The sequence below is a fragment of the Delphinus delphis genome, chromosome 11, assembly GCF_949987515.2.
Source record: "Delphinus delphis chromosome 11, mDelDel1.2, whole genome shotgun sequence".
NCBI lineage: Eukaryota > Metazoa > Chordata > Mammalia > Artiodactyla > Delphinidae > Delphinus > Delphinus delphis.
The window spans coordinates 1,110,678-1,123,657 of NC_082693.1; the positions used below are offsets into that span (position 1 = coordinate 1,110,678).

At 50.5% G+C, this 12,980-nt stretch overlaps 1 protein-coding gene across 6 annotated transcripts in view; it reads left to right on the forward strand.

Annotated features, from left to right (window-relative positions):
• The window catches only part of MICAL3 (microtubule associated monooxygenase, calponin and LIM domain containing 3), a 175,926-nt gene that overhangs the window by 67,503 nt on the left and 95,443 nt on the right, over positions 1-12,980 (forward strand). For all 6 annotated transcript variants that reach the window (XM_060024039.1, XM_060024034.1, XM_060024035.1 and 3 more), the window contains exons 4-7: positions 7,581-7,919; positions 9,830-10,037; positions 11,860-11,976; positions 12,384-12,485. In XM_060024039.1, the coding sequence (XP_059880022.1) occupies positions 7,656-7,919; positions 9,830-10,037; positions 11,860-11,976; positions 12,384-12,485 (691 nt within the window). In that variant the 5' untranslated portion in view covers positions 7,581-7,655. The remainder of the gene's footprint in view (positions 1-7,580; positions 7,920-9,829; positions 10,038-11,859; positions 11,977-12,383; positions 12,486-12,980) is intronic.

Consider the following 12,980-nt stretch of genomic DNA (forward strand, 5'->3'; position numbering starts at 1 on the left):
ACGAGCACAGCACAGACAGTTCTCCTGGGGAGTGGGGAACACTGGTCAGAGGAGATGGGGACGGGGCAGGGTTTTTAAAGATGAGAGCCTACGTCAGTGGAAATAGTTGTTTGGGGGAGGGACTGATGCAGGAGGAGAGGACCAGTGCAGGAGGCAGTGTGTGTGCTTGAGTAAGGGGGGTGGGATCGGTGCACATGGGTTGCTTCACGTGGGCGTGTTCATCTTCACGGAAGGAGGGCAGATGAGATGGGTATTGACATGGTCGTTGGAGCTTATGGAAGAATGCTAAGGTGAAGAAACTGAAAGCCACGTCAAAAGAGAAATGGTTGAAGGAACTGAGGAGGACGTGAAGATAGCAGATGTTTGGACGGCTGGCCTGTAAAAGAGGAACTAATTTTGTTCTGGATACTTCCAAGGGGAAATTTTGGGCCATGGAGTAAAAACTATGAGGTCTTCTACCTAGAAATTGTGTCCTTGGGAAATTAACATTTCAAGCTGCTCAAAGATGGTGAAGACTGCTTCACAAGGTAGAAAGCCGCCTGTCAGTGCAGCTGTTTGTGTGTTGTGGTCGGTACACAGAAGATGCAGGTGTGGGGTGGCTGGTCACACTGGGCGGTCCTTCGTATCTTGACCATCGTGTATTTTGTGATTCATGGCAGTTGGTAGTAGGCAGACCAGACGACTGAAAAACCCCAGATTCAGTGCCACGTTAACCTCTTGCCAGCAGTTCACGTGTTTACAAAGCTTTTGCTGCAGGGTCTGCCCCCGGGAGCAGGAGATACCGGAGGTGTCTCCCTACAGCTCCACAGCTGTCCTTGTGGGAGTGTCGGTATCCCGCTGGGCTGCCGCAGCTTTGGTGTTCTCTGAGCCCCTGTCTAGCAGTGGCCCTCGAGGTCACCCTGCACAACTGCCAGGCAGACCACTTCCCGACTGCACAAGTGCAGGTGGCTGGGTAGTCAGTCTTCTAGTCAGCAGAACCTCACTGAGCACCTACTGTGTGCCGGGAACTGGGTACACAGCGCCAAGATACGTGGATTGGAGCCTGCCCTTGTGCAGAAAACAGCTTTTGGTTGCGCTTTCCCACAACCTCAGTGAGCCTCTCTCCCCACCCAGAGGCCCTTTCCTTGCCCTGACAGCCTGGATCATAACAAGGCTCTCAGACGTGTGGGCAGGAAGGGGTTGGTCTTTTGGTCTCTGTCACTCAGCTCTGGACCTTTGGTAGTGAGTAGGTTGAGATTCACCTCCTGTCCTGCCCTGAGTTCCTGCAGCGAGTGGAGTAGCATTGGGTGGTTCAGAAATGCTTTGTGATCACCTCCTGAGAGGTGCTGAAGATGGCTCAGGTGCGAGAGCTGCTGAGGGATGCAGGCTGGGGAGCGCTCAGCCTTTCAGCTGCCACTCAGAGGGTCACTGTGACCCCAGAGTGCCCTGACCTCCATTTGAGAAAGGGCTCCATTTCAGAGGAGCCCATACAGCGATGAATTGTGAGAAGAAAAAGAATCTTGTATTGTGTGTCCTTGCGAAGTTCACCCGGAGCGCTCTTCCTGGAGGTTCTGGACCGGGGACGTCGTTCTGATGAGCTCTTGTTTCTCAAGCTGTGTTCTCAGGTGGTTCTTCCTTCGAATGGCTTGGGCCTTGGGCTCTGGATACAAAACCTGGCTGCACCGTTTTCCTGATGTGTGACGTTTAAACATTTTTAAGCAGCAGTTTTCCACCTGCAAAATGCAGGTGGTAGATCGTGGTGACGGTGGAGATGCGGTGTGGATCTGACTGCCAGTAAGTATTCAGTGTTGGCTGTTTTCACTGTCACTGACAGTCCTTGTATCTTTCTTGTTTGAACATCTGAGTTTGGCAGGAACTTGCCCACTCGGGTGTTATCCTTTAGCCCCTCCTGCCCAATGCCATTGTCACACCTTCTGGGACAAGTGGAGTGGGGAGGGTGAAGAGTGAGGGAGGGACAAAGGAAGTTTTACAACATTTTTCTTTCTTTCAGAAGACAGAGCTGTCTGAGTTCTCTCATTCTGTTATATGAGTAGCCACTTATTTAGCTGAGTATAACCTTTTGTTGATGGGATTATAAACTACTAGATAATAACAACACTCCTGCCATTTACTGGGTCTTGCTGTGCACCTGGCACTGCTAAACATTTTGCATTCATTACCTCAGTTCCTGCAAAACCCTGTGATTCGTTGGACGTTACCTACACTTTGCAGGTGAAGATGCTCTTCCTGAGACACTGGGGCTGGGGCATTGCTCTTTTTGACTCTTTGTTTTCCCCGGTTATTTGGGACAGACATTGGCATTTGCATCGGCATCAGCCATTATGTTTACTGGTGTTCGGCTCTGACTTGGACTTGTTAGTGTTTGCTTGGGGTGACAAAGGCAGACGTCATTTCTTTTCTTTTCTTTTCTTTTTTTAAAGTTGTGTTTTAGATATATTTTATTTTTTTGACCCTTCAATATTTTATCTTTTTAATGATCCTATTTATATATATTTTTAAAAATTTTTATTGAAGTATAGTTGATTTACAGTGTGTCAATCTCTGCTGTACAGCAAAGTGACTGAGTTATATACATATATATTCTTTTTTTTATGCTCTTTTCCATTATGGTTTATCACAGGATATTGAGTATAGTTCCCTGTGCTATACAGTAGGACCTTGTTGTTTATCCATTCTAAATGTAATAGTTTGCATCTACCAACCCCAAACTCCCAGTCCATCCCTTTCCCTCTCCCCCTCGGCAACCACAAGTCTGTTCTCTATGGGCAGAGGTCATTTCTGACTCCTTGGTCAATTGTGTAGGTGTTTTTCCTGAAGATATAGGTTGCTATCAAAGAAAGTAAAATAAAAAGTTTTGAGAAGATACAACATTAGGGGTTAGCGTCTTTCAGAATTGGAGACTTGGAAGAGAACCCAGAGGTCGTGGTCCAGGCTCCTCTCAGACCCCTCTAGAGAGGGCCGTTCCACCTCCTAGAATAAGGCAATGTGAGAATCCATAACAAAAGCACTGCATTCTTGCTAGTGGCTCTTCCCTGCCCAGGCGGACTGTTCTTAGACACCCCATTTTCGTGGCACATTAGATAGAACTCTCCTCTGTAACATCCCCCCGCTTCTCCTCCACCTCCCCCAGCCATGCAGGGACCTCCAGACAGACTTCCACTAGGGATTCTTTTCCCTTGTCAACTCCACAGAAACTAGAGTGTTCCTACTGCAGGCCAGGCTGAAGCTGCAGAGACCCGGTCCCTGCCCTGATGAAGCCTTGAGGTAGTGGAGGAGAGAGCCATTCCAGTCATGCACTTGCGGAATCGCAGGCGTGGATGAGGACCGGTGCGTGGGACTAAAGAGCAGATCCATGGAATGGGGAGGGGCACGGGGGCTGGTTTCCGATGTCCTCAGCATCCCGCCGAGTGTCCATCTGATGCTAAATAGGATGAAAAGTCAGAGAAGAACTGAGGATGGAACAAAGGCAGCAACAAGAATTGTGAGAAGGACTGCTTTCCTTCTTGTATTTTGAGCTTGCTTCCTTGGGACCTAGAGAACCTTATCTTGGGGCCATGAGAGATGAGAGGCCTTTGGGACAGGAGCTGGGAAGCAGTTGGGGTGGCGAGGAGTTTCATTCCCAGGCAGTCTGATTCAGTCAGATGCCCCAGGCCAGGGACTCAGTGTCCCCATCCACAGACGGTGGTGGCTGGAGCGGCCCGTTTGCAGAAAGACTGACCAAGAACTCAAGGCATTTGGCTACTTTGGTCCTTGTTTCTGTAAAACATGAAGGAATCTCTGTAATCTGAAGTGCATTTGTCATCTAATTTTCCTCCTAATGACATTGTAAAGCATGTCTTCCTATCTGCCTTCCTTCTAAGGTCTGTTTAGACAAGTCACGCCTCTGACTGCATGGGCTAGGAAAGGAGCATTTCGTAGATCCTTTGTTAAGAGTCAGACTTGCACCTGTGCCAGCATATTAGTGGTGCGGTGGCTAGGGGGAAAATTAACCAAACTTGGCTCTGATTTCTTACTCTTGAAGCATAATTCTTATTTTGTTGTTTCGATTCTCTTTCATTTTTCTATTTTTAAAGATAAGTCTCCCCCACCCCTCAAATAACCACCCATCTATTCTAAGAGCTAGAGACTGAGTGTTCTCAAACCAGCCATGAGTCAGTGACAACCTTTTACTCTTATAAATAGAAACATAAACTCTGTTCCTGCATGCACTTCATAGGCTGTCTCTCCAGCACTTTCCTCCACAGCCAAGGAGTGTGCTTCTGAGTCAGCAGTCAGCTGCTGTGGGATGGAACTCGCAGGCCATTGCTGGTGGCAGAGATCGCACTGACGTGCGGAGAGCGGACCCCACCTCTTCCTCGTCTCTCCTCAGGCTCCTCACTTCCCTCGTCCCTTCCTTCCACACCTTGACTTTTCAGTCCTCAGGATTTCTGGCACCTTCTGGCCAGGTTTCCTGGTGTGTAGGCTCCTGCGCTTATGACTGTTGATTTTCCCCGGCTAGTGGGACGTACAGCACATGGGCGTGGTCCAGGAGAGGCCCGGAGGAGCACGACCTGGGTTTGACGTTCAGGAATGAAAGCATGAGGGCGATGGCGGGAGTGGTCCTTCTGCCGTCTGCTCAGCTGCTCTTAGCGTGAACCCAGTGCCGGGTAGTTCCCAGGCTGCACGAGGCTGTCCCGCCAGCAGAGCTGCAGAACAGACACTGGAGTGTCTTCTGCTACGGCCACTTGGCTCACAGAGGGGGAAAGCTGAGGCAGCCCGAGGGAATTGGTCTTGTGTAGTCTTACCTCGGGTGCCTGTCACATTGTTCCAGGAACCAGCTTCCCTCTACTTATCTGTTGTCATTAGTGACCTGCAGGTGGAACTCTCTTACACTGGGCACTTACTCCCTGTCTGCCTCTTGCAAGCAGGCTCTCTGCAGCTGTCCGGGAGTGGCTGGAACCTGTTCATTTGAAAGTGTTTTGCATCAGCAGAAGGATTGGGGGCCAGTTATTAATGAAGGTGTTCATCTGTGGTGAGGTTTGATTTGAGCAAGTGCTCAGCTCTTTGGAAGTAAATGTTTGTTTCAAACAGGGTGGGCTACAGCCAACCAAGGGGGTGTTAGCCCACACATCAGAATTCTTCTTTGAAAATAAATGCCGAGACTCTTTTAGGGTGGGGTGAGACAGGGGAAAGGCCTTTAGAAATGCATGTCGCAGGATCTTGAGCGTGTCGGTGTCAGCTAGAACACGGCGGTACCTCGGGCTCCAGATCCTGGCAGGGCGTGGAAGGTGGCTGCTGCTGTTCAGGAACAAAGAAAAATCATTTTCTTTCTTGACGAGAGGCAGAGAGATCAGAGCCGGTGTGTTCAAAGCTTTCTAAACACTGTGACTCTGGTGGGGTTCGAGAGAGCTGTGCACACACATGGGGCACGCACGGGCAGGAGCGCTGGCTGCACGAGCAAAGCAAATAAAGCTGCAGAGGCCCCGACGGGCAACACCCGGGACCCTTGTTTCTAGTCGTGGGTTATTACCCTTTCTTCTGCTTCTGGATGAGCATGTCTGGTTTTCTCTGCCACTTAAAAGCCGTCTTTTGACTACCTGCAGTTTCTAAGATGAGCATTGACTTGTAAGAAGAAGAATGGGCTCTTTTCAGAAACTTTAAAATATTTCTCTTGCTGCTTAGCATGACCTAGAATAAACTTTTATTTAGGGGAAACTGCAGGTTAGTTCCATTTCTTGTTGGACTCTTGGCCACGTGGCTATTGGGACAAGCTGTTGTTTAGCAGTGTGCATAGGAGGGGTTGTTGAGTTAGTGATGTATTTGAGATGAGAAGCCAAGTCAGTGTGTTTCAGGTAAAGAATTACCATCCTTCACCTCGGCCTCCGCAGAACAAGTGCTGTGTCTGTTGACACAGAAAACACAAGAGGAAAGTGGCAGTTCCTCTTATTTAGGTATTGCCTTCTCTCAGGAAACCACCCACACCTCCAGTTGGTTCGATTCAACCTTATAATACACGGTGAAGTGTGGAAAGAAGCAGAATCTTATTCCTGCTTCCCAAGGGGGCTTCTCCCGCCTGCAAGAGCTTCAGGACGGGACGTGGGGCTCTTCCAGGCCTGGGGAGGCAAGCAGAGGGTCTCACAGCACATAGTTTGGTGGCTCCCTTTGCCCTGGGCTGGTTCAGTAAATAGCGGGTCACTCCTCACTTCCACCCCTCCTCCCCCCAACACAGTAGGTCAGCAGCTCCCTTCCTCCATCCCCTGCCATCTCCACGAGCAGGTCCTCTTTAAAGCAGAGCTCGGGCTCAGCCCTGTTTGTCACCCGGCGGGAAGTCGTCTGGAGCCCTGGGCCTGAGTCCTGTGGCTGGGAGGGTTTTCCCACACTGAACTCGGGGCATCCACTCTCACCTCACGCAAGGGAGAACTGAGGCCGAGTGGGGCAGCCTGGGCCCGGCGCGTGTGGACCCAGGGCCGAGGTGCTGCTCGTCTTGTTGCCCTGCCCTGCTTCTCTGCTCGCCCTGTTCCAGCCTCTGGCCCTTTGCCTCCCGCCCCCAGCAGCAGTTCTCCGCAGTGATGACAAGTAAGTGTGGTACAGACCCAAGGCAGGGAGTGGGTGAAGGAGTGCTTGCGGGGCCCCTCCCTTCTTGAAGCTTCTCCCAGCAAACGTAGGCTGGTAGGTGCTGGAGGTTTTTGATAAGTGGGAGGTATAGACGGCATCATTACTGCTGTCAGGTTTCTTTGTGGGCAAAATGGAATGGCTGTAAAATCCTACCTGCCACGTGCCGTCCGCATGGCAGGACTTCGGTCCCTAAACGCCAACCTTGGCTCTGCTCTCAGACCTCTCCGCTGTGCCTCAGAAGCTCTTCAGAGCACGCTCGTCCTTGGCTGCCAGCTCCTCCCTCGCTGAGTCCAGATCTCCCCCGGAGCCCAGGGCTCCCCCGTGTGATCTGACCAGGCTTCACAGGTCAGCTACCACCTGTGTGCTGTGCCCCCGAGCCGACTCAGCCGACTCAGCCGACTGCCTAGTGAGCCCCTCCACTAAGGCAGCTCAGCTGTAACAGGGAACCTGCCACAGATGAGGGCTTCTGTTTGTAATCCCTCGGCCTGGGCTCACCACTCACTCCACGGGAAACATCCCTGACCCTTTCATCTGTAAGAGTCCCTTGCAAGCCTTCCAGTTTACTTCCTTTTCCACGTCCTGTGCTTCCTCCCTGCCTGGCTGACACTAATTTATCCTGAAACCCTCAGATGTCATCCCTCAGAGGCTCATCCTGGATGAGGATCCCTCCCCCATGACGTAGGCGCTCTTCCCCTGCGTTCCCACATCCCTTGAGCCTCTCTCTCTCTGACATTTAGTAGGGCACATCTAAGCTTCTGTTCACCCACTAAACTGTAAGATCCTTGAAAGCAACCGCAGTCTTCCTCATTTCTCTGCCCGCGGTGTCTCAGATGGCGCCTGGAGTCTAGAGGACGGGCAGCTTGCCACGCTTGTGTAACGAGTGCCTGCAACACTTAGGCAGTGCACTCTGAAAAGCTGTGTCTCCTAGAAAATGTTTCTAGATGCAGCTTTGGATTTCTAACCGTTCCTCTTTCTTTCTTTATTAGATTAACGTGACGGCGTCAGGTGGATCGACAGCCCCCCCACCGCCCCATTTGTCAGGGGCTTGAGAGTGGGGCGACATGGAGGAGCGTAAGAACGAGGCGACGAATCGGGCTCACATCCTCTTTGACCGGTTCGTGCAGGCCACCACTTGCAAGGGGACACTCAAGGCCTTCCAAGAGCTCTGCGACCACCTGGAACTGAAGCCTAAGGACCACCGCTCCTTTTACCACAAGCTCAAGTCCAAGCTCAACTACTGGAGAGCCAAGGCCCTCTGGGCAAAGCTGGACAAGCGGGGCAGCCACAAAGACTACAAGAAGGGAAAGGCGTGCACTAACACTAAGGTAGGGGCGGCCGCCCAGGCCCTGGGCACTGACCCAGGGACTCAGCTGGAGAAGGAGAGAGCATTGGGTGGAGGTAGCCTGGTGAGGCCACAGCCTAGGGAGGCCGTCAGGCTCACACTGTGGCAGAACTCTGTGGATCCGCTACCTGTGTTCGTTCATTCGACTGTTCTGTGTGCCCCATTTTTATCTCGTGGATTCACATAGGAACATTCGGGGTTTCAGCTACTGAGAACAACCCTGCAGTCAAACACCACAGGAGTTGTTTGATTTTGCTGAGGCTCTAGTTGGATCTCAGACTGTTAGGAGGATGCAGGCCTCTGAGCAAAGAGGTAGCCAGGCCCTGTCAGTGTCCTGTCTGACCGTGGCAGCCTGGCGCTTGGCAAAGTCATTGTTCCAGACTCAGCCTCTGGTAAGGTGTAGAGTATTTGCCAACTTGGGGATTTTTTTCCCACAGGCTTCAGACCTCCTTTCATCCATTTTCCAGAGGTCTATCTTGATAAGCAAGGGCTTTGTAAACCAAAGTATTTCTTTTGCTTTCTTCACAATCTAGAGAAATAGAGTTTCCATGAAACGGGTAGGCCTGGGCAAAGACCCGAGATGCCAAGTCACCTGTGCAGGGGGAGGCGTGGGGAGAAAGGTAATACATTCCTGCTCAGAAAGAGCACTTTCTGTGAGAAGTTCGGAAAAGCTAGCAGGGAAATGAAGTTGCAGATGACTTTGTGACTGTTGTTACTGTCCTTTCAAGAGCCTTAACTTGCCCTGTGTTGGTTTGCATTTGGGTAGATATTCATCCACAAAATGCAAGTAATTCAAGTGCACTCTAGAGTTTTATATATATACATACATATATATATACATACACACATATGTGTGTATATATATATATATATATATATATATATATATATAAATTTATTTATTTATTTTTGGCTGCATTGGAGGGGCTTCCCTGGTGGTACAGGGGTTAAGAATCTGCCTGCCAGTGCAAGGGACATGGGTTCGAGCACTGGTCCGGGAAGATCCTACATGCCGCGGAGCAACTAATCCTGTGCGCCACAACTACTGAGCCTGCGCTCTAGAGCCCGCGAGCCACAACTACTGAAGCCCACGCACCTAGAGCCCATGCTCCGCAACAAGAGAAGCCACCGCAATGAGAAGCCCGCGCACCACAACGAAGAGTAGCCCCCACTCGCTGCAACTAGAGAAAGCCCGTGCACAGCAACGAAGACCCAACACAGCCAAAATTAAAAATATAAATAAATAAATTCATATGGAAAAAGAAAACAGAATAAAAGGAATTGGAAGCCAGAAACAGTGCATGTCTTTCTTCTGAACGTGCATGCCAACTAGTTAAGATAAGTGTGTGGTCTCACCCTGAGTACTTCTCTAGAATATGGATCTTCAAGATCATTTCCCTGGATTTTCAGTCTAAAGTTGGTGGTTTTAGAACTCTTTTCTGCACATAAAACTTTGGCTCTTGAAAATTACCACCTTGGAGTCTCTCAAGTGGTAGGTCCATTCCAGGACCCTAAGATTGCTTGGCTTTGTATTTAATGATCTGTGCCTCTGTGGACAGAGATCTGCTTGACTTAGAAACCTTCGAGAAGGTTTTTTCCTGTTGTTGAGAGATGAGATGTGATCTTCATATTGTGTGTTGATGTGAGGACCCAGATAAATGTGATCTGCAGGTGCCACGTCTGAGTTTCTGTCCAGCACTTACAGTTAAGTCTCCTCCATCCAGAGCGCCCACAGCTTTTCTCTGAAGCCATTGCAGGCACTCCGCTCTGACCCGGATGGGTTTGAAGGTTTCTTGGTCATGGGGAGAGTAGCCCTACTGGGGGGCTTTAGGGAATGGTGGTTATGCGCTCAAGAGGTGCTGCCTTCGCCCTGAAAGCAGCTGTGTTTTTCAGTGTCTCATCATTGGAGCTGGCCCCTGCGGTCTCCGCACAGCCATCGATTTATCCTTATTGGGAGCTAAGGTGGTCGTGATTGAGAAACGAGATGCCTTCTCCCGCAACAATGTCTTGCATCTCTGGCCATTCACCATACACGACCTGCGAGGCCTGGGTGCCAAGAAGTTCTACGGCAAGTTCTGTGCTGGAGCCATCGACCACATCAGTAAGTAAAATCAGTTCTTCTGTAGGATCCCACGCCTACCCTCTACTCATTTTTCAGGAGAAAGAGTCAGGCAGATTACCAGAGGAATTTGTACTCAGAAGCCCAGTGTGTCCTGACATCCTTAGTATCTATTGTGTAGAAAACACACTCAGCTTGGAGTCAAAATACCTGCCCTCCAGTGGTTCTGTAACCTGAGATTCTTAACTACCAGGGTGTCTCCTATGAAATGAGTTTAGCTTAAGGAATTCTAACATCCTGAGCGCTTACTGAGCACCGGCAGTGGGTGGGATAGGATTGGGGCCAGGCTAGGAAACAGACTGCCAGTTTGGGCTTTGACCCTCTGGTGGCTCTTAGTCCGATGGGAGAAGCACGAGGTATGCAGCTTGCTGTGGTGTGCTAGGTGGGTACTCTCCTAATGTGAGAACAAAGACTCTGGGGACGGTCCTGGGGAGCCACAGTGATGAAGGAAGCAGACTCCTAGGCTGGCTGTGAGTGGCAAGTAGATAGTGGGATCCCTTTGGCCGAGTGATTCTCGTGAGGTCTGCAGCGTGGAGGGCTCCTGCTCTCCTCCTGTCCCCTCCAAGCTCAGCCTGGGCCTGTGCTCGAGGCAGTAGAAATTAATGCAGACGGTGCTTTTGTTTTCATGCCGCTCTGAAAAGCGGTTCAGAACAGACTGTTGTCTACATTATGAAGTTGAAGTCTTGTCTGTTGATCATCATTAATGATTGCAGGACAGCCTTATCAAGGAACTGTTGTTCTGAGCTCCTCAGATGTGTTCTGTAAACATTCAGCTACTCAACCCTTTGCTCTTTGAAGCAGTTGTGCCAGTTTATCAGACACTGGCCAGCAGATGCCACATTCCACCGGCAGCAGAAGCACTCTGTGCATCTGTCGGGCTGCAGTGGGTAACAGCCATCTGCAGGAATGAGATGTGCACTAGCAGGGGATTTAACAAGTCTTTGGGAGTGTGACGTGGAACGGTGCAAAGTGGGGGAGATCGCCGAGACGGCTGCGTGGAGGACTAGCACGTATTCCTAGCTCATTGGTCACAGCCTGTAGGCAGTCGGTGTTAACAGTAGACCGAGGTCAGTATATCAGCGGACTTGTCTGCCTTGTGTGTGGCAGAATTTGTCTTGGAGCTGAGAGGGTCCCACATCAGGGCCCAGACTTTCTCTCAGTGTACCTGGGGCCATCCGTGTCTGACACCTGGGAACTATTCATTGGACACTGAACAAATAAATAAGTCTCACTATGATAATGAGCAAGCTTTTCAATTATTTTGAGCCTTAGTTTCTGCAGCCGTAGACCAGTGGTGGGAGGGGGAATGGTAAGAGACTAAGGTTGGTTTGAGGGATCCCCTCTCAGCATGTAAGAGTGTGTGAAGATCAGTGAGGGAACAGGCTGAGAGAGAGATGCCGTGGGCAATTCAGGAAGTGAGGCAGCCCTTTGTATCCAATTGGAAGCACCCCTGGGGGTGCCTGTCTTCTGCCTCCTGTGGTGAGTCCTGTCAGGATCGTAGGTGCTGCTCGGTCACTGTGGCTCTGTGTCAGGGAGGATGGAAGGGAGAGTCTCCTTCTGTCTCAGAGCTTTTGAGAGGTAGGCTTGTGTGTCTCTCTAGAACACCTCTTGCACTGAATTGTATTTGCCCTTGAGAAAGAAAAGAAGACGCTATGGAGCATGGCTCAGAAGAGCCGCCTGCTGTAGGTGGCTTTGAGCATCTGGATAAACTCTGCATTGGTGGATGAGGGGACCGGAGCAGTGATGCTGACTTGTCCTCTCTACCCGGTGGGCCCTCACTCCTGTAATCTTCCTGTTCACCCAGGTATCCGTCAGCTTCAACTAATACTTTTGAAAGTAGCATTGATCCTAGGCATTGAAATCCATGTCAATGTGGAATTCCAAGGACTTGTGGAGCCTCCTGAGGACCAAGAAAATGAACGTGAGTGAACAAATGAAGGAGGGATAAAAGGGCCTTGAAGAGGTGAGGAAAGATGAGATCCAGGGAGAAGAGAGGAATCTGAGGGTTGTTTTCAGAGCTAGTTAAAGGGGTGTCTCCATTTGCACAGCCTGTGTCTTTGGAGGAACTTTTGACTTATGAGGAGGCCTCTGACATAGTATTAGACATTACAAGGGCTTGGATTTGTTATAGGAAGTCGTGTGGTGGGGACGTTCCTTTGTGACCCTTCCTCGAGGCTTCTTTCTCTCTTTGGTTTGTACCCCATGCTTTTATGCCTGGTGTGTTTTTGGCGTGGGGTTTTGTGCAGTCTGCACACCTGGGTGCCTAGAGATGTCTTAGATATATGAATGGGTCTGGGTGATAACCTTCATTTTGACTTCCGTCCGCAGGGATAGGTTGGCGGGCCCTGGTGCACCCCAAAACCCATCCTGTATCAGAATATGAGTTTGAAGTGATCATTGGAGGGGATGGCCGCAGGAACACCTTGGAAGGTACGGGTAGTGCTCCTGTCTCCTTCACCTGCTTCATGTGGAGGAACCCTGCCAAGAGCTTGTGTCTTCAGAGGCCCCGCTCCTGAGAATCCTCACGCGTGCGCTGCCTAGGCTGGGTGAACGGCAGGCCCCACCTTCGCCCCGCCAGCTGGTACTGGGCCACTTCTCCAGGGCACAGGGAGACAAGCCACCCGTGAGCAGGGAACATTGCAGGATTAAACCTAAGTTATTAAAGCAGACGGCGTCCCTTTTTATGAAATGGAACCCCTTGTACTGAGTACTGTTCTGGTCTGTCAGATTTCCAGCGGTGTGTTAGTTGTGGGTGACTGACGTCTTTCCTGGATTGTTACAGTCTTTGGGAGGTAAACACCTTATTTCCAGATAGAGGAGAGCTGCCCTAAAACCTTCCCGTTGATTCCCATCCCCATATTCCCTCATGTCTTCCTCAGCGCCCCGCCTGTGTGACGTGATCTTCCTTCTTTAGCCAGCTTTTGC